At 48.7% G+C, this 25026-nt stretch overlaps 1 protein-coding gene across 10 annotated transcripts in view; it reads left to right on the forward strand.

Annotated features, from left to right (window-relative positions):
• Nucleotides 1-24306, forward strand: part of CIT (citron rho-interacting serine/threonine kinase) — a 173913-nt gene extending 149607 nt beyond the window's left edge. For 5 of the 10 annotated variants that reach the window (XM_027956519.2, XM_042234636.1, XM_042234640.2 and 2 more), the window contains 19 exons: nt 1653-1815; nt 2044-2208; nt 5116-5253; nt 5973-6153; nt 6787-6878; nt 7369-7473; nt 7689-7858; nt 8550-8594; nt 9041-9121; nt 9252-9387; nt 10671-10810; nt 11153-11245; nt 12740-12848; nt 12949-13077; nt 13555-13635; nt 15204-15282; nt 15682-15861; nt 20631-20931; nt 21938-24306. In XM_027956519.2, the coding sequence (XP_027812320.1) occupies nt 1653-1815; nt 2044-2208; nt 5116-5253; nt 5973-6153; nt 6787-6878; nt 7369-7473; nt 7689-7858; nt 8550-8594; nt 9041-9121; nt 9252-9387; nt 10671-10810; nt 11153-11245; nt 12740-12848; nt 12949-13077; nt 13555-13635; nt 15204-15282; nt 15682-15861; nt 20631-20931; nt 21938-21961 (2412 nt within the window). In that variant the 3' untranslated portion in view covers nt 21962-24306. The remainder of the gene's footprint in view (nt 1-1652; nt 1816-2043; nt 2209-5115; nt 5254-5972; nt 6154-6786; nt 6879-7368; nt 7474-7688; nt 7859-8549; nt 8595-9040; nt 9122-9251; nt 9388-10670; nt 10811-11152; nt 11246-12739; nt 12849-12948; nt 13078-13554; nt 13636-15203; nt 15283-15681; nt 15862-20630; nt 20932-21937) is intronic. The other 5 variants (XM_027956521.2, XM_042234637.1, XM_027956522.2 and 2 more) reach the window with 3 other exon arrangements.
• Nucleotides 24307-25026: the final 720 nt, after the last annotated feature.

Consider the following 25026-nt stretch of genomic DNA (forward strand, 5'->3'; position numbering starts at 1 on the left):
ATGGCTCTGAAGAGAGGCTGTCAGTCTGGAATCTGTGATACACTGTACTGTGTTCATGGCCTTTAAAATTGTGCTGCCTTCCTCTGTGAAGGAATGAGATTTTTTTCCCAAGCAGCTGGGGAGGAGGAGGCAGCAGAGAGGAAGGCTGAGTATTCAGGTTGGCATCCCAGATTCCAGAGGGGGTTCTCTGCTCGTGTGTAAGGGACTCTAGAGAGATTAGAGGTCATTTGTGTGCCATTCTAGGATTTTCCAGGTGGTGCTAGTGGTAAAGAACCCGCCTGCCAATGCAGATAGATGTAAGAGAAGCAGGTTTGATCCCTGGATTGGGAAGATGCCCTGGAGAAGGGCACAGCAACCCATTCCAGGATTCTTGCCTGGAGAATCCCATGGACAGAGGAGCTTGGCGGGCTGTAGTCCACAGGGTCACACAGAGTCAGACACGACTGAAGAGGCTGAGCACGCACACACATGGGATTCTAGACAGAGAAGGAATCTCAGGTCATGCACAAGGGACTCCAGAAAAACTAGACATCATCTGCTCAGTCCCTCTGATTGGATCAGTAGGAGACTGGGGCCCAGAGTGCTGCTGTGACCTGCCCAGAGAGTCGGACTGGATAGCTGTCCCCTCCATGGGGTGCTGCTCCATCCCTGCCTTTAAAATGGTAACCATTTAAAACAATGACCAGGAGATAGGGATGGACAGGCTGATAGATACACATGGGAAGATTTTTTAATAAGCCCGAAGCGTGCTTCCCTGAACCACTGCAGCCTTCATGGTAGTTTTGGCCAGGTGTTCTCAGTTCAAGAAGGTCTCTAAGGAGCTGGAAACTTCCCAAGGCGCTCAGATGTCAGCGTAGCACTGATGATGGTATAGGAAGGGGAGATGGGCTGAAGGGTGTCTTATGATGCTGAGTTCTCCTTCTGGAGAACAGAGCAGCAGGAGAGGCGAACAGCGGTGTCTGTCCAACGTGGACTTGCTTGTGTGCTGTGTGACTGTGCTTGTATGTGCTGATGATGGTGAATCTTTTTTATTTTAGCAGTGGACTGTTATCTAATTATGTCACTTGATGTAGTCAGGGTATTCCCATGTGTTTTTTGGTTGTTAATTTTGTTTTCAGTCTCATTATCCTATGTTTTACTTTTTTCTCCCATGTACAATACATATTGCATTTGCATTTTTTTTCTTGGCATAAGCCCCTTGTGTTGATATCATTTTAGTATCTTTTTTTTAAAAAAAAAAAAAACCACCACTCATCTCTGTGTCTTATAACTAAGCATCATGAGACAAATTCAAGGCAAGATTTCTGAACCATCTCTCCTGATTCCATCCTCCACTTCCATTTTTTTTTTTTTTTTTGAGGGTAAAGTCTCAGGAAATGGCTCTCCTTGGGATTGCTAAAGGAAGAGGTGGTGGCAGTTCAAGCATCTTTAACCCTCTCGGTGGAAACTTCCGCACCCCCATTTTTTTCCAGCCAGCTGGGAGGGGCTGTGGCTCAGTCCCCCCACCCCTTCACATGCCATTTTTACTAAGCCCGCTTGCAGTGAGTATGCGCCTGGCTCTCATGGTCTGCTCCTCCCGAGGCAGAGTTCCTTTAGTTAGTTCCCAGTGCCAGTTTCCAGGAGTTAGGAGATATCTCTGTTTCCATTGCTAGGGTTTATTTAGTCGACGGAAAGAGGACCCTGCTTTGCCCACACAGGTTCCTCTGCAGTACAATGAGCTGAAGGTGGCCCTGGAGAAGGAGAAAGCTCGCTGCGCGGAGCTCGAGGAAGCCCTGCAGAAGACCCGCATCGAGCTCCGCTCCGCCCGGGAGGAAGGTATGGGCGCTCTGGACAGCGAGGGCGGTGCACCAGGCCGAGGGCCCGTCTCAAGGAGATGAGCGGAGTCTCAGCCTGGTGGTGACGGCACCCTCGGCATGGCCCATATGGCACCCCGGGTGTCCTTGTGGTCTCAGGCATTTGAGAGCCAGACCCTGGGCAGTCCACTTGGTTGGGGCCTCTGGGGGACCCCACTAACCTAAAGGCGCTGGACTGGTCTCTCTCCAGCTGCCCACCGGAAAGCCGCAGACCACCCACACCCATCTACGCCGGCTACCGCCAGGCAGCAGATTGCCATGTCCGCCATTGTGCGGTCACCCGAGCACCAGCCCAGCGCCCTGAGCCTGCTTGCCCCGCCGTCCAGCCGCAGGAAGGAGTCTTCCACTCCAGAGGGTACGTTCTCAAGGGGCCACTGGACCTGCATTGACTTTTTTTTTTTTAATGGACTGAGAACTGCAGACCTGGGGTGAAAAGGACAAGTGATAATATGGAGGGCTAAAGAATAAGCAGTGAGCCTTCTTCCAATCCCAGTTCCGTTACCCAGGGTCAACCATTGTATTCTTCCAGCCAGAGCTCATGAGCTAACTGCATGTCTATTATTTAGGTGTCCTATAATCATACTTAAGGGATATGAGAAAATAATAATCCTCTTTGCTTTCATAAATATCAGCCCACAGTGCTGTACACTGCAGAACATCTTTCTTCTTTAATTAAAATGCCTTCTTAGCAGGTTTCATATTAGCCCATATGGATTGACCCCATGTTTTTAGAGGGCTGCATGGTGTTCCATGGTGGGGGGTTTATAATTCACCTGTTAATCCAGACCTCAGTTGACAAGCATTTAGGTTATTTCCAGTTCCTTGTTTCCATACACACCCTGCAGTGAACACTCTGCACAGCTATGGGTGCTATGACTTTCGGATAAGTTGTTGGGAAATGAGTCACTGGGTTAAAGGTTGTATGTATTCTGAAGGTTGGTTGTACCAATCCTTATACCAGTGGTGTGAGGAGTTTTCTTTGTGGTTTCAAATGTACTCTATTTACCTAGAGATGGGATGGACTTTAAAAAAAGCCAAGGAAGTTGGTTTGGAAAGTCACAGGGAGAGCAGAATAGCTGTGGTTTAATATCAGGGTATCACCATCAACCCACTTCAGCTGCCAGTCTCAGTGGAATTTTGTTGTCATTTCTTCTTTAGTAATGATGTCATCTCGTTTCCCATGTTTACATAACACCTTGAATCAAAGAGCTTCACTCTTAAAGTCTTCAAAGTGGTGCTGTTAACACAGATGAAAATCATTTTGGCCCCTGGGTTCTTCCATGAGGTTGCATATAGCGGCTCCCTGAGTAGTCTATAACACTCCAAACATCTCCTTTGTGTGCATGGCATGTTCAGAGTGCATTTATGTTATTTATTCCTCATGACTTTTCTGTTAAAGGAAGAAGACAATGTTGTTCGGAGAATCCAATTTGGATTCAGAAATTTGGATCCTGAGCTTTTCTATTTAAAGCTGCTTTTACCTAGTTAGGTCACTATTGAGAAGGGAGCCGTCTAAACAGAAAAAATTAATCTTGTTTTAACTGATTGAAATTTAAATGCAGAATCAGTTCTTTGAGGCTTAAAACTTGGATTTTTAAAAAAGGATGTTATTCATGGAAGAATTGGGCATGAAGGGGGACTTCTTCAGTCAGTCTATGTATTTAATAGTCAGAAAGTCTGTATTGCAGAATATTGTTTTTTTTTTAACATAGTATAAACATACTTTAATTCTCATCAGTTACAAGCTTGCAAATTTCATGTTTTACATAAATAATTAATGCAAAACCATGGTTGCTACATCTGGAACTTACTTCAGTTCATTTGCTGTGTTTGTTTACTCACATTTTGGTTATGAAAATATTATAACACATTATTGGTCTTGTATTGAACAGAAATTCTCTATGAAATAATCTGAAGCAAGAAGCTAAAATGAAGTCTTTAAAATTATTTAAATATATTCAAGAATGGTGATTTTTAAACTGGATTCTGGAAAGTGCTCCATGATCTCATCTGGAAAATATACCTTTCACGACTAAAATATTTACAAACAACTGATTTAGAAGCATATGTTTGTTTATGCTCACAAACAGCTATGCCATCATATTAACCATCTCCTACTGGGAATGTGTTTTTAAATAAAACCTAATTCCTAATAACCAGATAATGGCGATCTTAATTTGATTCCTATAAATCTAGACACATCTGTTAGTGTTAAAATAGTTTCACAATCTGTCACTAAGATGCTTTTTTTTAAAACAGCTTTATTGAGATATAATTCACATACCATACAATCCATTTGTTTGAAATGTATAATTCAGTGATTTTTTTTTAAAGTAAGTTCACAAGGTTGTATAATCATCACATTCGAATTTTTAAAACATTTTTGGTCCCTCCACTCGACCACCAAAAAAATACCCCCTAACCTCATTGGCAGTTACTTGCCATTTCCCCCTTCATGGAACCTCTGACAGGCACCAGTCTGCTTTCTGTCTCCATGGATTTGCTGTCCTGGACAATTCCCATAAAGGAAGCACCTTGTATAACTTTCTGTGTCTGGCTTCTTCTGTGGAGCATGTTTTTCCGATTCATCCATCTTGTAGCATTTATCAGTTCTTCCCTTTTTTTAATGGCAGAATAACATTCTATTGTGTGATCATCACATTTTGTTTATGTATTAATCCGTTGATGGACATTTGGGTTGGTTCCATTTATGGCTGTCATAAATAATACTGCTGTGAACATCTGTGCACAAATTTTGTGGCTCCATATGTTCTCAGTTCTCTTGGGTTATAGACCTAGGAGTAGAATTGCTGGGTCATCTGGTAATTCTGGACTCCACAGTGGCTGCGTCATTTGCTTTTCCACCAGCAGTGCATGAGGACCTTCATTTCTCCACATCTTCATCAACACCCATTTCCCATATTTTTGAGTCTAGATAATCCAGTGACCATGAACTAACCTCTCACTGTGGTGTTCATTTGTGTTTCCCTAATGAAGAATGACATCAAGCATCTTTTCCTGTGCATCTTGGCCATTTATTTATCTTCTTCAGAGAGACATTTGTTCACATCCTTTGCCCACTTTTTAATTGGGTTGTCTTGTTATTATTGCATCATAAGAGTTCTTTCTGCATCCTATCTACAGGCTCCGTGCCAGAGAGATGATTTGCAAACGTTTCTCCCATCCTGTGGGTGTCTTTTCACTTTCTTGATGGTATTATTTTGCAGCACTGTGATTTTTTAAAAATAAAATTTCCCTCCAGAATTCAGCCGGCGTCTTAAGGAGCGCATGCACCACAACATCCCTCACCGGTTCAACGTGGGACTGAACATGCGAGCCACGAAGTGCGCCGTGTGTCTGGATACCGTGCACTTCGGACGTCAGGCATCCAAGTGTCTCGGTAAAAGCAGCTGCTGTGCATTTGGGGTAGGGCCCCTGTGCGTCTCCACTAAAGTTATGTCCAACGGTTGTTTTTTTTTTTTAAACATTCCTCATCATACAGTTGCTCAGTCATGTCTGACCCTTTGCAACCCCATGGACTATACAGTCCATGGAATTCTCTAGGCCAGAATACTGAAGTGGGTAGCCTTGCCCTTCTCCAGGGGATCTTCCCAACCCAGGAATCGAACCCGGGTCTCCTGCTTTGCAGGCAGATTCTTTACCAGCTGAGCCACCGGGAAGGCCCATCATATAGTGCATTCATTTTCACACGTTTAGTCTTAGGGGGAGGACACTGTTTTCCCCGTGTTCAAGGAGGGAATTTATATGCATTTTCAGCCCATGTCTCCAATCGCCTGTGCAAAATGCCTTGGGCTTTGTGAACTTCCAGCCTCCTTTCCCTCAGGCTGGTCTCTCCTCACCTTTAAGCTGTGTCCTGGCTTCAAGGGAGATGTGCAGATGTGTCCTTTGCACTGCTGTCTGTGGCAGCCTGGGAGAAGCCAGGAAGACTGGATTGAGAGAGCTTGGCTGTCTCCACTAGGGGCCTGGGGCCTGGGAGGGCTGAGGGGTGCCCTGAGTGGCAGAGCCAGGCAGGGTGGAGCTCGGGGGCTGGCTGGCAGGTGCAGGGAAGGTCCAGCAGCAGTCGGGTGTGTTTTCAGCCTGTCCACTGCTTTTCCCTAGAATGTCAGGTCATGTGCCATCCCAAGTGCTCCACGTGCTTGCCAGCCACCTGTGGCCTGCCAGCCGAATATGCCACACACTTCACTGAGGCCTTCTGCCGCGACAAGATGAACTCCCCGGGCCTGCAGTCCAAGGAACCCAGCAGCAGTTTGCACCTGGAAGGGTGGATGAAGGTGCCCAGGTATTGCTGCAGGGAGGTTTGGCCTGGCAGCGGGTGGGCAAGCGGTGGCTGGTGAAGGGCAGCAGGATATGCCGGTCTGGAAAAGGCCACTTTGGGGTAAAGGATTGTTTTGAGCTAAAGGCACTTAGAAAACAGCGGATGCATGAGGGACACTCTGACCTCCCCGATTTCTCCTGGAAAGTAGGATATATTTCCATGTCAAAGCTGTTCTTCCTGCAGCCTGGAGGAAAGGAGCATTCTTATCTTCAGAGCAGGGGCAAGGCCAGAGGGGAGAAACCTATGTGCACAGACCGTGTTACTTTTCCACAGTTAACTGTTCTTCGTTTGACTTAGGATATAAGCACTTGGGCCCATCTGCTTTGGGGGCTTTATTTGCTTGTGGAGACTCCCACGTACACACAAAATTAAACGTGTGTGCGCGTCTCTCCTGTTCATGTGTCTTAACATCAGTTGAATTCAGGGCCAGCCCCACAAGCCAGAGGGTAGAAGGAAGCTTTCCCTCCCCACCCCGGCATGTCATTCCTGTTGTTTTCCAGGGAAGCAACTTTACTGGGATTTCCTCTCCTCCCCACTCTTGCCTCCCACCTGATTCTTCCAAGTTCAAACAGTTCTTTCTCACGTCTGTCTTCCCAGGAATAACAAGCGAGGACAGCAAGGCTGGGACAGGAAGTACATCGTCCTGGAGGGCTCCAAAGTCCTCATTTACGACAACGAAGCCAGAGAAGGTAAATTAATGAGTCGGGGAATCTCGTTGCACGCAGTTGGCCCAGGTCTCCTAGTCTTGGCGTGAAGGCTCTGTTTTCCGGACTGCGTTGCAAGCCTTCTACGAATTTTCCATTTTTGAAAATTAAAACCCAAGTGACTCCGCTAAAGGTTATTGGTACGATACTCACATCTATAGGTCTCCCCTCTGAAGACCCTGCAGGGTGCTGCCCTGAAGATTCCACCTGCTAATACACCTTCCGAGAACTTCCGCCTCAGCCAACTAACCCCTAAATCTGCATCGTCATCCGAAATTTGACTGTGCTCTTCATCTGACACATTTTACTTTTGTTTTTATCTTCCCTCTTCGCCTTCTCCGCACATCTCCTCCCTCCTCTGTTCTCGTGCGCCTCTCTTCCCACGCATACTCCGTCTCTCTCTCTTCCTCTCGTCTCCCCTTGTTCTTGTTCCTGTTCTTTTGTTTTTCTTTCTGCCCTTCCTCTTTGCACCAAGCTGGACAGAGGCCGGTGGAAGAATTTGAGCTGTGCCTTCCCGATGGGGACGTGTCTATTCATGGCGCCGTTGGTGCTTCTGAACTTGCAAACACAGCCAAAGCAGGTGAGGGACGGCAGGCGCCCCCCCGCCCCGGGAGGTGGGCTGGGCTGCAGCCTTCAGCGTGGGTGGGAGGGGCCCCTGTGCAGGATCAGCCTGCAAAGGAGGCTCCCCCGCCCCCTACCTGCACTTCTGCTAAGTAACTGGGACGCAGGTGGCTTGGCCCTCCCTCCTGATGGGGGTGGCAAACTCCACCCTGCGCTCTCTGCCCAATCTCCTAGATGTCCCCTATGTCCTGAAGATGGAGTCTCACCCCCATACCACCTGCTGGCCTGGGAGGACCCTCTACTTGCTGGCTCCCAGCTTTCCTGACAAGCAGCGCTGGGTCACCGCCTTAGAGTCAGTTGTGGCAGGTGGGAGAGTGTCTAGGGAAAAGGCGGAAGCCGACGCTGTGAGTACGCACGCGGGCCAGAGCTTGTGTTTGTAGAGGGGGCTGACTGGGTGGGGGTCCCTTCGGCCTCCCCCTCTGAAGGGTGATGGGATTCTGTGCCCCTAGAGATCCAGGCTTCCAGGCAGGGTCTGGCCTCACAGGTTCCCCCGCCTGAACCCTCTAGAAGGAGGGATTCGCCACCGTTAGCCAGCCCTTCAAGGCATACTAGATCTCAGTTCTGGCAGCACAGCTGCAAATTACTTACAAGGAAATACTCTCTCTCCTTTACCCGGATGCTTTTACGTGGCTCAAAGGCTTGTGTTACAAGTAGCACAAAGGGCTGCCAAAAGCCATGTCTCTTTCAGGAAACTTTTTCATAACTGCTCAATTGCTTTTACGTGATCTGCTCTTCCGAAGGCAGGTCTGAAATCCTACTTCTCCTGAAGATGTTAGAGATGTGGGTGGGCCTTGATTGGCATCACTCCTCCTGGAACGTTCCAGGATACAAACAGTGCTCATCACTCACTGGCATTTCCACCACCAAAGCCCCAACAGCTCTTTTCAAACACTTAGCTCCTAATAAACACTTCAAGTGTTAGCAATCGGAAGTCCTTAGCCACCAGCCTCCCTCTCATGAGAAAGCCCTGTGTTGATGACCCATCTCCCACGTGTGAGCCTTTAACTGAACGCCCCATCCATGTGTGTACAATAGGGCCGTGACTGTACTTCCTACGAGCCTCTTCCTGCGTGGGATCAGGTAAAGAGACTCAGGAGCGGGTTGGTTTGTCGCTGACACTGGGCTTTGCACTTGTGCCGCCGCCTGGAGGGACAGGAGCGTCCACATGGCTTATTAACCCTTTGCAGTGACACCCTTCATCTTTGGCTTGTTTTGTGTGACAGAATCTGTGTCTCCTGTGCTCATTTAGTTCTGCATATAAACCAAGTTATGGCCCCGATGCTAATTAACCACTGCCCAGAGACACCAATAACATTTAGGTCCTGCCTTTTGAGCTCAGATCAAAGTAGGGGGCAAGTCAGGAGCAGGTGTGTGCTTCTGAGTGTCTGCAGGAGTAACTTGCCCTTCTCCCTGGCATTAAACTTTCCTCTGTTCTTGCCTCTGTCTCTCTGGACAGTCCAGTCACGAACAGTTCAGCCTCACTGTGGCCTCCTTTTTTCTCTCTCTTCTCTTTCACATGTGAAAAGAAATTGCTCGGAAACTCCCTGCTGAAACTGGAAGGTGATGACCGTCTGGACATGAACTGTACACTGCCCTTCAGCGACCAGGTGACGATGCTCTTTTTGGGACATCTGCTGGGATCTGGCCATAGCCGCACGCGTTACAGGACCGTGTCAAGGGGTGGTAATGGGGACATGGCCCTGCTCATGCTCTTCCCGGGGACTTGCGCCCTGGCAGGTGGTGCTGGTGGGCACCGAGGAAGGGCTGTATGCGCTGAATGTCTTGAAGAACTCCCTCACCCACGTCCCAGGAATCGGAGCAGTCTTCCAGATTTACATCATCAAGGACCTGGAGAAGCTCCTCATGATCGCAGGTGGGAAGCCAAGGACACGGCACTTTGCCTTCACTTGTAAGGGAAACGATTTGAAACTCACATGTCATGTTTGTCAAACTCGGGGGCAGGCTGGAGCAGGAGGGGCTCTTCCCTCTGGGTCTCTGAAGGGGCCCGAGCCCCTGTGCTCTGAGAGCCTGCCCACCCTGCTGTGTGCATCCCCGTTCTCCCTGGTCTCAGACCCTTCATTTGCATGCAACACTCACTAACAGTTTGATACATATTTATTTCTTTTTTCCTACACACACATACACTCTTTCTCACTTATTCTGAACCACGTGAGAGTCAGTTGGAGCTCTGACTCCAGATTCTTCAGCCAGTCAGCTAAGAACAAGGGCATTGTCTTACATACCCAGGGCAGAAAGGCTTTGTTCTCCTCTCTTTATAGGTAATATATTTTTTTTTAAAGGAAAACAATAATGCATTGGCTCCATGTTCAAAACATTCACAGTCAAATCTTAACTCAGGCTTGGCCGGCTGGATCCATATGGTCAGGAATTAGCTTTCCTTGATCTCTCAGTGCTTCTCCTCTGTAGGCTTGTTTTCTCGCTTGCTTTCCTTTCTTTTTCCCCACTTCCATCTTAGCATTTTCCCTGGGCGCAGTTTTAGGTTCATAGCAGAAGGTAGAGAGAATTCTTGTATACCTCTGCTGTCACACACGCACGGCCTCTTCCATCATCAGCACCTGGGTGGGACATGGCGTGGCCCTGCACTGACACGTCACTGTCACGCCAAGTCCATAGTTTACATTTGGGTTCACTCCTATACATTCTGTGGGTTTGGACGAATGTGTAACAAATATATCTGCCACTATAACATCATACAGAATAGTTTCACGTGGTACATTTTTTCTTTCCTTTAGTCACATGGCTCGTGGGATCTTAGTTCCCTGACCAGGGATTGAACCTTTGTCTCTGCAGTTATAGTGCGGAGTCCTGACCACTGGACTGCCACGGAACCCCCATGTCCACTGTTTTATATTATAAAAGTCCCTCGCTTCTCACAACACAAACGCTCTTGACTTTGGTGGGGAACACATTTGAACGTTCAGTTCACATTCTCTGATTTTTTGTCTGAGGAATTTTTGTTTCCTCCCACAGTCTTGACCAAGAGGCTAGATGTTTTCCTTTTAGATCTAACACTTGGCCCTAACCTGTGTTAATGGGGATTTGTGGAAATTCATGCATCTGTGTGTCCTGGAGTGGCTTTTACTCAAGGTTAGAATGAGACCCGCCATTGTGCTCTGCTGTCCCCGGTCCCCTCAGGAGAGGAGCGGGCCCTGTGTCTCGTGGATGTGAAGAAGGTGAAGCAGTCCCTCGCGCAGTCTCACCTCCCCGCCCAACCGGACATCTCGCCCAACATCTTTGAAGCGGTCAAGGGCTGCCACTTATTTGCTGCTGGCAAGGTAAGTGGTCCTCTGGGCCCCAGCTGGCGACTTTTCTGGGAGTTGTTGTGGCTCCTCTGCTTAACAGTTTGACCTTGGAAGCCCTGTCCTTAAACTGGGTTAAATTTCTGTTGCTTCTTTTCAACACAACTGGTAGTGGTGCCATTGGCATCACATGAGCAGAGCCAGGGTTGCTCCTGAACACCCAGGGCTGCGCGGCACGGCCCCTCCCCATGGGGGACAACCTGATCTCGTGTCCATGGTGGCAGCTTGAGAGACCCTGCTCCTAACCAGCTTTGCCATGGAGCTGGTATACCCATTGGTGATGCTCTTCTCCCACCCTCCACCCCAACTGCTTTTCAGATTGAGAGCGGGCTCTGCATCTGTGCAGCCATGCCCAGCAAAGTTGTCATTCTCCGCTACAATGAAAACCTCAGCAAGTACTGCATTCGGAAAGTAAGTCCTGGGCCTTGCTGGGCCTGCTTTCCTGGCGAGCTGGTGGGAAGGTGCCTGTGTCTGTTCCCTTCATCCTGGGTGGTCTCCTTAGAGAGGGAACAAGAGGGTGCCCTGCTCCCTAGAGGGCACTCCAGAGTGGCCATCAATTTTCTCCCTGCCTTTCCTCCTCCCAGGCGTGAGCAGCCTCTCTAGCCAGCCCTGCAAATTCAGCTTTTTGTGAGGGGAGAGAGGAAAGTGGCTGATGGAGGAGACTCCTCTTTTGAAATAACAGAAAATAGGAAGCTCTGAGGAGCAAGCAGACCTGGAGGCCCCTACCAGAATCTTCTCAGATCACAGAAGTGTCTAGTAATTACCTTTAGAAAAGCCAGTGCTGGCTGTTTTGATAATCCGTTTCGGGAGCTGGTTCTCCTTGGAGCAGAGTGTGTTGTGATGTTGCCTGGAGTGCAGACAGGCATCTGCTGGATCACTGTGTTTGCTTTCCTTCCCGAGAAAGCCATCTCTTGTCCCGAGACAGGAATGTTCCACCCATTGTGAGCCTGATGTATTGCAGGTGCTTTTATGGTTGGTCTCAAAAGTAGAAGGAGGGATGAATGTGTAAGGGTCACTACCTGTTAGAGAAACTGTCTTATCTGGGGTGGGCTGCTGTTAGTGTTTCAACTGAGCACCTGTTCTAAACAGATTGGGCTGGCTGTTTCACACACTTTTCACAACAGTTGTGAGAAGCAGGAATGACCATCCCCAGTTCTCAGATAAGATGACTAAGGTTGGCCAAGATCCTAGGTTATAAAGTTGAGACCCAAACTGAAGTCTGGCTTTCCCCACCATCTCACCATGTTTCCCCTGCCATGCAGTTTCCTCATACTTAGTGATCAGTAAATATTTAATGGTGAGGATAACGCTGATTAAAGTTTGCACTGTTAGCTTCAGGAAAATTCTCAGAAATCATTCTTTATTTATAATTCCTGGCCACCATCTGGAGTAAAATGTAACGAGGTTTTTTGCAGCCCTTCCTTAGGGTTGGCCCGTAAACAAGTGGAAGTAATTAGGAAGCCGATAATTCAGACGATGAGAACAGCGATGGTGACAGTAATGAAGTACATAATGCAGATTCCAGGTAGAAACTGAGAAGCTTGGAAAAGGAAGGAAACTAAAACCACTTCCTCCAGCCACCACTGATGGTGTATTCCTCCAGGCTTTTTCTTCTGATTAGAATGTTGTATTTTTAAAGCTCTGTTTGAACGCTACCCCTCTTTCTTAAAATGGTGTTTGACTTTTTCGGTTGCAATTTGACCTTTTTAGTCTGTGGTTGCAAAGAACCCAAAGGTAGCAAAGGGACCATGGATCCTTACGAAGAATGTGAAGGGACTTGCTTGGTGTGAAGACCATAGGGAAAGTTGGGTGGCAAACCCTACGTGGCCTGGTTGGAACAGCAGGGGCTGCTCCAAGTCAACGCTCATATCCTCCTCTCTGCTGCCCCCCACACCCCCATCCTAGGAGATTGAGACCTCGGAGCCCTGCAGCTGTATCCACTTTACCAACTATAGTATCCTCATCGGAACCAATAAATTCTACGAAATCGACATGAAGCAGTACACGCTGGAGGGTAGGGCCCGGGCGCACCCCCTGCTGGCACGTTTCTGGCCCCGCCGCCACCCCGGGCTCCTCTTTGGTCCTGAGGCCCCACGTCTCGCCTGCCTTTACAGAATTCCTGGATAAGAACGACCATTCCTTGGCGCCTGCCGTGTTTGCCTCCTCCTCCAACAGTTTCCCCGTGTCCATCATGCAGGTGAACGGCGCGGGGCAGCGGGAGGAGTTCCTGCTCTGTTTCCACGGTGAGTCCACCGGTGGCTGTTGGGGGTGCTCAGGGCACCCACAGTCCCAGACAGGGGCCTCGGGGTGGGTCGGGGGTGCTGCTGCTGGAGTACAGGGAACATTGGTCTTGCTCCACCAGCACCCTTGGGGCGCCCCCACCAGGCTGTAGCCAGGTCCATTCATAGTCTCTTCCAGACCGGTCTGCTCTGTCCTTCTTTGTCCCTCACTCTTCTCCTTTCCTCTTTCCTCTCCCTAAATCTCTGGGTCTGTTTCTTCCTCCTCCCCCTGACTCTTCCTCCATCACCCACTTCCTGTCTCTCCACTTTCACTCGATCCCTCTTCTTTAGTAAATAATCACAAGAAATGTGGCTCAGCAGAGCTGAGGTTTTTCACGACCCACGTCCCCCTGGCTGGCCTCCCCACTCTTCTCTCAGTGTGTGTCTTTGATACTCCCTGTCTTTGGCCATGCTCAAGCCCTGGACTCTGCCTCCTTCCAGAATTCGGGGTGTTCGTGGATTCTTACGGAAGACGCAGCCGCACGGATGATCTCAAGTGGAGTCGCTTACCTCTGGCCTTTGGTAGGTGAGGCAGGGTGTGGGGATTAGTACTTGGTGTCCCTGGTAGGAACTGCTGGTGTAGTTCCTTTTGGCTTATGCACTGTGTTTGGGGGCTCCCTTAGACACCAGGTGCCACATGTAGCATCTCCCATGTAAGTGCCCAGGACAGAGATCCTGGGGCATGATGCATAAACCAAACCCACCAGCCTCTCATGACAGAAAGGAGATCACTCCTTGTGAGTTTGTTTAAATCGTGTCACCAGGCTGCATAGCATCTCACGACACAGCTGATCACCCGTCAATTTAACCAGTTCTAAACAGGCTCAAGTGTGAACAACGCTGTGATGAACTTAACGGTATTCGCACACTGGTTAAGTAATATCCCCAGCTCAGAAATGCTAACAGTGGAGCTGCTGTGTCAAGGGTAAACACACATACACGATGACTGTGTGAATGTTCTGAAATACCATTACGGCTGAAATACCCTTCAAGGCTATTTCATTTATCTGTTGCTCCATAACATGTTCCAAAACCTAGTGACTCAGAACAACTGCTTATTATTGCCTGAGACTGGGGCTTGACTGGACAGCTTTGCTTCACGCGGTGTCAACAGAGGCACCGGGACATCGAAAATGGCTTCACAGAGTGGCTGTCAGTCAGACTGGCTGTCAGGTGGGGGCTTAGCAGGGGCCAGCGGCTGGAGGTCTCACCCTCCGCACCAGGGCTGCCTCTACGAGCACAAAAGCAGAGGCGCCCAGGCCTTCTCGCTTCCACCCCATCCTGCCGGCTTAGCTGGGATTCCAGGCAGAGAGAGTCCATGGGGGCCTGAGTAGTAGGAGGTGTGACTAATATTGAAATAACAGTTCAGCACAAGGAGTAACAGTGATAATCTGTTTCCCTTTAAGACCAAAACCAGATCACATTATATCCTAGAGTTTGACACTGTGATAGAGAAATATATAGTATTAGGAACAGAAATACTTGATTGTCTATGAACCCAATCATTTTTTTATTAAACTTTTTGGAGAAGCTATCTGATTAAGCAGTTTTAAAAGGTTACAATGAAAGTCTTGCCCATGTTACTTGTCTCCCAAATTTCTTCATCCCTACTCCCCTAAGGGAAAAAAAGACTTAGTTCTGCGTTTCTTATCCTTCCAGTCAGTGCCTTATGCAAACATGGGCACATAAACTTTCTTCATCCCTCTCCCTTTTAAAGGACCAGTGAGGCAGCACAGTTGACATGCATTCTGAGCTGCTGTGCACGCCGCACTCTGCACCTTGGGTGTTTCCCGTGCCAGCATAGAGAGCGCTGCTTCGTGCATTCGCACGGCTCTGCAGACTCCCATAGTTGCACCATCATTTATATAACTGATCCCGCACGATGTTCCCTGAGTGGGCTCCCAGCGTCTGCCCCAACAGCAGTGGCAGGGGATAAACTTAAACATGCCTCATTATACAGGCACGTGGGTGCATGTGTAGGATACACGAGGTGGGACTGCTGGGTCCAAGGTTGCACTGCAGCCAGGTTTTGATTTTCTGTCTCTTAACCCTTCCTTGCCCCATGCTCTTCCTCCGTGGTGGCCACGCAGCCTACAGAGAACCCTATCTGTTTGTGACTCACTTCAACTCACTCGAAGTAATTGAGATCCAGGCCCGCTCCTCTCTGGGGTAAGAATTAGGTTTCCTTGGTGGCTCAGTGGTAAAGAACTCCCTGCCAATGCAGGAAATGTGGGTTTGATCCCTGGGTTCGGAAGATCCCGTGGAGAAGGGATAGGATACCCACTCCATCCTGGTGGGCTTCCCGGGTGGCTCAGACGGTATAAGGAATCTGCCTGTGATGCGGGAGACCTGGGTTCGATCCCTGGGTTGGGAAGATCCCCTGGAGGAGGGCATGGCAACCCACTCTAGTATTCTTGCCTGGATGGATAGAGGAGCCTGGTGGGCTATAGGCCATGGGGTCGCAGAGTTGGACATGACTTAGCGACTGAACAGCTGTGAAAAGTTCAGCGGCTGGGTCCTAACAGTGGAGATAACCAGCTGTGCAAACTCTCATCTGGAACTCTACAGGACCCCCGCCCGAGCATATTTGGAAATCCCCAACCCACGCTACCTGGGCCCTGCAATCTCCTCAGGAGCCATCTACCTGGCGTCCTCATATCAGGATAAGTTAAGGGTCATTTGCTGCAAAGGAAACCTGGTGAAGGAGACCGGCACTGACCACCACCGTGGCCCGTCCACCTCCCGCAGGTAACAGCCTTCTCCTCTTCCTCATCAGGGGACAAAGCAGGAGGAAATCTGGCTGAACTGGTTGGCAGTTTCCCTGTCTTCAAGCCCAGCCACTTATTTCTTTGAAACCAACAGCATTTAAATGACAGTCCTTTATAAGCAACAGGAGAATTTTTGGTGCCCCTGTGGAAAAGGTGGAAGGGAATGTCTGGCCTTTTCTCTGGCGGCTGTTCCTGGGGCTGCATTTGCAATGCATTCATTGCTGCAGCTGATAGTGTGCTGCGCTCACTGGGCTTGCTCAGGGAGACCGAGTGTGAATAAGTTGGAATCTTGCCCCTCCCTGAGAAGGCCCAGTGGGTGAGACAAGCTCTCACGTAATGACAGCATAGGCAAGGAGAATGGGGTTCATACTTGGGTGGTTTAAAGCACTGCAGAAGCTCAGAGGAGGGTTCCCATCTTGGACTTGGGGGCTAAGAAGGATTTCCCAGAAGAAATGAGGCCTTGAGTACAGGCTATACTTTATTGTTGAAAACCAAACATTTCAATTAATACCATGTGATGACTCTGAAAATCAGATCCCCCTTCCCCTGCCAGGGTGTGTTACTGCTATTTGTTGAGGGACTCTCTGGACTAATCATATAGTCTGCATTCTTTGTTATGTGCGGCCACTGAAGTTTCTGCTTGGTTAGGGTAGTGGGCAGATGAATAGAGAGGATTTCCTTAAATGGTATGTGTGCTTGGAGTTTGGGGCACACCTTCAGCACTCAAGAGTCAGCTGCCGAGACTGAGGCCCTCCTAAGTTCTTTCTGGGTCTGGGTACAGGCTTACTCATTCGGGTGGCCTTACAGATCCCTGGGAACATGCAGGAGGACTTGTGAGTGTTCTGGCTAGCCTCTTGTGTTCCCCAACTTGGTTTCACTGCCTCAGACATTTGCCACATGAAACAGTTACCACTGTTTGTTTTTCCATAACCGTACAGAGATCAAGCACTTCTGTTGTGCAAGACCTGCATCAGGTCAATTAAAAACAGCCCGGAGAAGAAAGGAAGAGCAGGAGAGAGAGAAAATGAGAAGGAAAGCAACAGCGTTGGATGAGGATTCCCATGTGGCTCTTGGCCCTTCTTTGTACAGTGCAGATAGGATGCTCACTCCATTTATGATTGCTGTCAGTTCCTTCCATGGATGCAGGCTGAACTGGACACCCATAGCCTCTCAACACAAAGGAAGTTACCCTGTTAGTTCCTTATCAGATTTTTGCTTCAGTGAAGAACATATGGTTGGGGATCCAGGGGACTCGGAGACATAAGAAAGTCTACTGGTATTGAGTCTGGGAAAGCTGCTTCTCTCCTTGTCTTGAAGGCTGGGGCCACGTCTTCTTCAGACGCTAATAAGGAATCTTAGGTTCTCCATGGGCCCGTCCCCCCAAATTATTATGATTATGAAATAAAGCTAAGTATTTAAACTCTAGTCTTTTCCCAGGAGGACCGAGACAGATCAGATAGTGATAATTTTCTGAGGCCAGGGTGCTCCAAGCCCAAAGTGCTCCCTGCAGTGGCTACCAGTGTGCTTGTTTTTAAGGAGAAACCCGTTTTCGGGCGTCCTTACCCTGCTGGTCCCCAAGCACACGTCCCCTTCTTAATATAGGTGACAGCATACCGTGCACACACATCTGTATCTTCGTGTGGGCACACAATGTCTTTCTCTTTCTTTAATGCCTGCATAGCATGCCTTCACATGCCTATACCTTATTTAACTGCTCCTTTATCAGTGGATGTTTGGGTGTTTCCAGTTTGTTGCTGTAGTAAAGGACTTGGTATATCTTCACTTGGAATGCTTGCAGTCTACCTGGAGGCGGAATTCCTAGAAAAGGAATTGTTGGTGATTGCGATAGATGTCCCTGAGTTTTCCTCCCTGGAGGATGTACTCTTCTGTTATTCCACCAGCAGTGGGTGGAAGGGGGATGGGCTTTGTCTTGACCCCCAGGGCGAGGAACCAGATTCAGTTGCATGTGTGGATTTGAGATGTATGAATTTTAAGATGTTAGCTGACAAAGGAGATGAGCTTTCTCAACCTAAAGGAATATTTAATTGACCTAGGATTTTACTTTTTGTGGACTGGTTTACAAAGCCCACGTATTTACCCTATACAGTTCTGTGGGCCCCCTACCATGTGCCAGACCCAGGGTTGGGGATACACAAATGAAGACAGTTTTTCTCCTCAAGGGACTCAGTTTGGTGGACACCTCTAAGATTACAAAATACTTAGGGCTTAGAAAAGAAAGTTGTCAACTTAATATTCTGAGACTATGTCCTAATGAAGAGTCTCTCGTTTGTTAAAATACAAGTCTTGGTCAGAAATGTCTGTCAGTGTGATTTCAATTCCAGGAACTTGCTGGAAAACTGGAAGTGCTAAACAGTCAGCTGTTCCTCACTCTTTGGCCTCTGCTTCAGGGGTGACTGCTCGAAGGGCTGTAGTCCCCTCCTGAAAACGTCTGGATTTTATTTACCCTCTAGGTCATGCAAGAAGAAAACCAAGTACTGTAACTAGGGTTTTTTTTCCTTCACTGCCTCACTAGTTAGATGTTCAGGCACCTTCCTTTTGAGATGACGTGGTGTGTCTGTGAGAAGTGACTTACTCTGTGGTGAAAATGGTTCCAGTTCCTGCTGTTCTGGAAAGCCAGCTGCTAGGCTTTATCTCTTGGCTTATAAAACCATCTTTTTGCAGCTGACTGCCTTGGGCAGGTCCAGAATGTAGGAGGCCAGTCTGGGAGACTGATTCACTGCAGGCCACACCACCCTGGTCTCTTTAGCAGAGCAGGAAGTGTAACTCTATGCAAGAAACATAAAACTGCTGTGGTAGATCATTGCTTATTAACAGATACGGAGATGGAAGGTGGCCAGCTCAGCCTGCGGTCGCGAGCGTGTTCTTCCTCCCCTTAATCTCAGCCGACTTCTCAAACGGCCGTCCTTGAACCACTTTTCTTCCTCTGGGCAGTGAGCACCCTCTCACTTGTTTTATGATGGGCACATTTTATAATTTCTCTTCCATTACAATAGGCTTAATATAATTCTCTTGAATTTTTTTGTCTTCCATATCACAAAGCCACATGGCTAGAGATGAAAAGAAACCTTGACTTCAAGATGTTGAAAACAAAAGTCACTCTAAATTTTACTGCTGCAAACATAGCACAAGAAAGTGTGGCTTTCTGAGCACTGGTTGCCACAGTTTGAGCTGCATAGGGAAGAAAATATGAAACTACAGCAGACTGACTGATCACTTTAGAGTTATTTCTGTTCTGTTTACCAATTTGTTTTTCTGTAAAGGTCCAGATAGTATTTGGGGGTTTGCAGGCCATATGGTCCCTGTTGTTAGACCATGAAAGCAACCACAGTGCATCGCCAGGTGGGCGTGGCCACGCTCCAATGAAACTTTATAAAAACAGGCATCTGTCTAGATTTGGCCCTCAAGCTTGCTCTAGAGTTTCCTCTCCTGAACCGGGTCAGCGTCTTTGCTGCTCAGTTGCTTTCTGTAATGGGCATTGACAGAAGAGGTTCCCTAGAGTTAGGCCAGTAATTAAAGAAAATCAAGTTTGGTCCCTTCCAAAGGGAAAGATTTAAATATCAAAGGGTTAAGAGAGGCCTCTGGTGACACTGTCAAATATTCAAATGACTTTATGATTTCACGGCACAAAATCCAACATTGCTGGTGGAGGATGTCACGCAGCATGTTAGCATACAATTTTCTTGAGAAAATTAGAGCATAATAAATCAGTATGTGATTCATACTTGGTTCATTCTTACCATGTAATTACAATTGTAATTTAGATTTTTAAAATATCTAGGATAAAATATATTTTCCTGATTTCTACTTTTATTTTTCTAAGATAAAGCCCCAATCAATCAAAATATGTCTTCAAGTAATAGTCTCTGTGAAATGGTGTTCCCATTTTAAGTAGGCTGCCTCTTTCCAGCACTAATTATGCTCAGATAAGGAGGGCCCTGGTACCTTTTCTGCTTGAGGGTGGGAAGGAACTGACTTTGAAGGCTGTGTGTCAGTTCTGTGTTTCTGGATCTTGCTTCTTCAGAGGGGTGGTAAGGGCCACCACGCCTGGTGAGATCTTCATTTGAAACATGAAAATTTCTCTGCAAGGCAGGCTAGGGCTGGGCAGAGGGTTAGATCGTTCGTAAGAAAAGGTCCCACTGCTTTCAACTGCTCATACGTTTCTTGAGCCTGGTCTGCTGTTTGCATTGGCCCTGCTCTGTCTCCTAATTGGATCAGGTTTGATTTCTACACCTCTGGCACAAAGGCTCTTGGAAAGCCACCTAGAGAGGTGACCGACAGAGGCCCAAAAGTGGAACAGATTTGGCAACTGATAGTAATGAGTACAGGCTTAACCCCTAAAGGAAGACTTCCTGTGAACTCTAGGCTCTGGAAATTACTAGGTCAGGGGGGTGGAGAACGCAAATTACGATGTCAAACTGACCTGTACTGGAGTCCTGGCCTCTCTGCATCTCCGTCCTCTTGTCTGTACTATGAGGGTCACCTGTTCCTGGCATGCCGAGCTGTTAGGATGATCTGATGAGCTTACACAGCGCCCGACACGGCAGGTGCTCAGCAGAAAGCCTGCCCTGAGACTAGGAAACTTGACTTCTCTGTGCTGTTAGCTCTGCCTTCTTTCTGTCCTCACTCTCGAAGCTGAAGGACTCCAGCTGGGGGTCTGTTTCTGCTAACCTGTGGTGAGATGGGCATGGGGGTGGCTCGGCTCCCCACCTTCCTCTCCTGTTGTCATAGCCCCAACAAGCGTGGCCCGCCGACGTACAACGAGCACATCACCAAGCGCGTGGCCTCAAGCCCGGCGCCTCCTGAAGGCCCCAGCCACCCTCGAGAGCCAAGCACACCCCACCGCTACCGCGAGGGGCGGACTGAGCTGCGCAGGGACAAGTCTCCGGGCCGCCCCCTGGAGCGCGAGAAGTCCCCCGGCCGGATGCTGAGCACGCGGAGGGAGCGCTCCCCCGGGCGGCTGTTTGAGGACAGCAGCAGGGGCCGGCTGCCCGTGGGGGCTGTGAGGACGCCGCTGTCCCAGGTCAACAAGGTAAGGGAGGTGCCCTTCTCAGCTCCAAAGAGCCACAGCTGTAAGGAAGAGGCTCCACAACTGTAATTAGGGTTTTGTGGGATTTCTAAGAGGTTTAGGAAGAAAATAGCTTGAGAAAGGGTCTCCTGTACAAATGCATCATGTGTGGCCCTCAAACTGTAAGAGCCACCAAGGTTATACAGCATTCCCTTCCCCAAATGCAACCAGTGTTCGCAGTTTCTAGAGAGATCTGCGCAGAGAAGCAAATTCTTAAACACACAAAACATGCCATTCAAAAGGTTACTTTTTTCAAACATATATATGTGTACAAAGACACATACATCAAGAATTTCTCTGCAAGGCTACCTTGAAATCAGGTGACAGTGGTTGCCTCCTGGAAGAACTCTGCACCTTTTGAAATTTTAAAATCATGTGCATTTACTACCTGTGTAGCTTGCATGTTACCAACTGAGGAGCTGGAGGGATGTGTTGATAACCAGGGGTACTCAAGTGGGAGTGGGGCTCGGAAGCTTGCGGACACCTCAGCAGGCCAGCCAGTTCTAGGTGCCGGCTTTCTGGACCATGTTCTCCTAATGCCATCTAGAGAGAGGAGGGAACGCTGTTTAACTGTTTTCCTTGAAAGTGAAAGTTGCTTAGTCGTGTCCGACTCTTTGCGATCCCATGGACTATAGTCCATGGAGTTCTCCAAGACAGCATGCTGGACTGGGTAGCCATTCCCTTCTCCAGGGGACCTTGTTCCCAACCCAGGGATCGAGTTCAGGCCTTCCGCATTGCAGGCAGATTCTTTACCAGCTGAGCCACCAGGGAAGCCTTACCTCCTCTGATTTCTGGATAAAATGGTATGTGTAAACCAAGCTCTGAGGGGAGGCTCTGCCCGTCCCTCACTGTTAACCACAGGAAGGAGAGACCAGGTGCTCCTGCAGGCTCCCAGTGTGGGCTTCCTGACAAAGTGAGCGTGGTGATTTCTGGCTTCTGATGGCTAAATCCCTCCTCCTTTTGCTCTCAGGTCTGGGACCAGTCTTCAGTATAAATCTCAGCCAGAAAAACCAACTCCTCATGTTGATCTGCAGGAAAACACCAAACACACTATGGAACTCTGCTGAAGGGGACTCCAGCGCGCATCTGCTCAGCCAGCCCCCGGCGCAGCTGGACCCAGGCCTGCCTCGGCACGGACTCCCTGCAGCCAGGAGGGGCGGGGGGCTGGGGCTCCTGGGAGCTGCCGGCACCTCCCTGCAGCCGCCCTCTTTGCACTTTGTTACTCTTTCAGAGCATTCATAAACTTTTGTACCTAGCTCTAGCCTGTACCAGTTCATCACAGGAAACCAACCTGGGGCTAACTACAACTACAGCGTGGTTAGAATCCTAATTAATAGCTACTTTAAGATCCTAGGGTTGGTTGGCTATTTTTGTTTCTTTTTTTTTTTTTTAAAGACAACAGACTTCTTAATAGATTTGAATAGCACCGTATTTCCTGTTGTAATCACTTGTAGCGAGGTCACACCATCAGGTCTCTGCTACCGAAATGTACGTAGACGAGCCCCTGCTGTCGGCTAACCTCCCGTGCTCACCTCAGTCCATCCCCGTCCAGTCCGTCCTCACAGGTGGCCCTGTCTCACCCGGGGTGACATCTTAGCCAAATGTTTACTGTCCGACTCATTGCCTTTATGGCCTTGATGACTTCCCCCCCCTCCCACCAGCTGAGAATGTACAGAGGCCATGAGGCCTCGCTCAGAGGCAGTGACTTGGGGCCAAGGGACCTCGAGGAGTTTTCCCTCCCCACCCCTCAGCGTCACCCCTGGCCTGCTGTCCCCGCTTTCCATGTCGCTTTGGCCAGGAAAGCATGCACTGGATTTGCTCTGAGCCCAGCCCCGAGAGGGCCCTGGGGCTAAGGGCACGCACATCCTGTCCATGACGGTGTGCTGTGCCCCCCTCCCTGGGGTGGGCAGAGATGCCGGAGCTCTGCATGGCAGTTCACTGCATGCGCTGCCCCCGCCCCGACCTGGCTGCCCCCCCTTGGGTTGCTCTGCCGATGCACTAGGTCCATCCCATAGCTCCCGCCGAACCGAGACCCTCTGGGACTTGCCAACTCACCGGCCACAAGCTGCAGTCTGTAGCACTGAACAAACGAAAACCAAACGCTCAAGCCTTACGACCAGAAAAGGATTTCAGCAAACCACACCTCACACTTCCACGTCTCCCTGCCAACTCCCTCGCGAATGACTCTGTTCACACACAACCCAGCAGGTTCTACCCCACGAAAACTGTGACTCCCCAAACAAGCCTCTCCCTAGGGCTAGACTAAAACCAGGAAGTCGGAGAAGGAAACCGCCCTCAACTCTCCCACCCCGGCTGGGCGGGGAAACCCTCCCTCAGGTGCCCCTTTTCTCTCCTCCGGCGGTGTGAGGTTCCTGGCAACTGGTTAAAGAACCTACCAGAGGCTTCGCTGTTGGCAAGCTAACTAGCGGCCTTATTTCTGCCTTTAATCTCCCACCAGGCCTCTCTTGCTTCTCCACGCCTCGAACTACCAAGGCACATCCTAGGTAGGCTGACAGGTAGACCTGTTCCCACTGCAGCCAGTGAACATGACCGCGTTTCAATCCCCTGTCCATGGTTCAGCTCACTTTCCAGATTGCAACCCGGCCCGAGCCCCGGCTCCTTCCTGCTTGTCCCTTAACCGAAGTGCTTTCTTGTCTGAAATGCCCACGGCTCTTCCTCCACGTTGTCGCATCCTTGGCCAGCGTCACACTGTCGTGTTCTGCGTGTTGCTTTGTCTTTGGGGTCAGATTGCATCCCTTCTCTTTTCCAGGGCAGATCTGACTGAATGTTTGCTGAAGTTTTTTTGTCTCTTGGTCCACAAGTATTTGGAGAGGTCACTGGAAGTGGTGTTCAGTCTTGGCATTTCATTTAGGAGCTCCATGAGAAATGGGCTTCTTAGCCCTCAAAGTGTATATCGTGTGTCTCATTTGTGAAATGCTTCCTGCTATAGAACTAGCTCAAAGACTGTACATATTTACAAGAAACTTTATATTCGTAAAAAAAAAAAAAAAGGAAATTGAATTGGTTTCTACTTTTTTATTGTAAAAGGTGCATTTTTCAACTCTTACTTTCGGTTTCAACGGTGGTAGTTGTGGACAGCCATCTTCACTGGAGGGTGGGGAGCTCCGTGTGACCACCGAGATGCCAGCAGGAAATATCGTTAAAACGAAATTGCAGTCAAAAGCTTATCAGCATAAGTAAGATTCTAGGTCTCCAAAAGTACAGGCTTTTTCTTCATTACCTTTTTTATTCAGAAAGAGGAAAAGATCACAAGATCCACCTTGAGAGGAATGAACTCTGTTGAACAAATAGTCAAATAAAGCAATGATCTAAAATGTTTGCTTTAGTGCATGACCTCTTCTTTTCTTAAAGACAGTGCGTAAAACTCCAAAGTATCGCCACTGTCAGCCTGAGCTTGAGCATGGCATGGGGCCGTCCTTCGAGGATGCTTCTTCAGGGGCTGGGGGTTGGTGTGTGTGTCCTTCGAGGATGCTTCTTTAGGGGCTGGGGGTTGGTGTGTGTGGAGAGCCACACAGGGTTAGAGCAGACCGCACTCCTGGAATTGAGACACAGGCGAAGTTCTCTTCCAGAAGTGTGTGTGTGACCATTACTTGCAGTGAGTCATGAACTGGCTATTAAGGTGACAGCATAGGACTGCGGAACTGGAAAGCTCCTTAAGGCGGCCAGGCCAGTTTGAAAGGATTACTGGGTAATGGATTACCCGGCTCTCCTATAATGCAATTAAAAAAACCCAACAGGTCACCTTTCATTTCAGTTCCTCTTATCCATTAGGATAAATTCACAGGGATTTCCTTGGAGGAATTCAGATCAAGGTAATGTAAATTCTTTTAACTATGTGAAGTTTTACAGTCTACAAGGTAAATTTTTCTAAGATGTCTTGTTATTATTAAATTTGTTGAGCTAGACAAGCATTGGTTTTGGCAAATGGTACTTTTCTCATGGTTCCTGTTGCTTTGAGTCTTCAACTTTTATTTTCCAATGAAGTAATCTGACCACAGTCAAATTCTGACTTGCAGGGCTGTGGCTGACATGCCCTGC

Source organism: Ovis aries, chromosome 17, assembly GCF_016772045.2.
Source record: "Ovis aries strain OAR_USU_Benz2616 breed Rambouillet chromosome 17, ARS-UI_Ramb_v3.0, whole genome shotgun sequence".
NCBI lineage: Eukaryota > Metazoa > Chordata > Mammalia > Artiodactyla > Bovidae > Ovis > Ovis aries.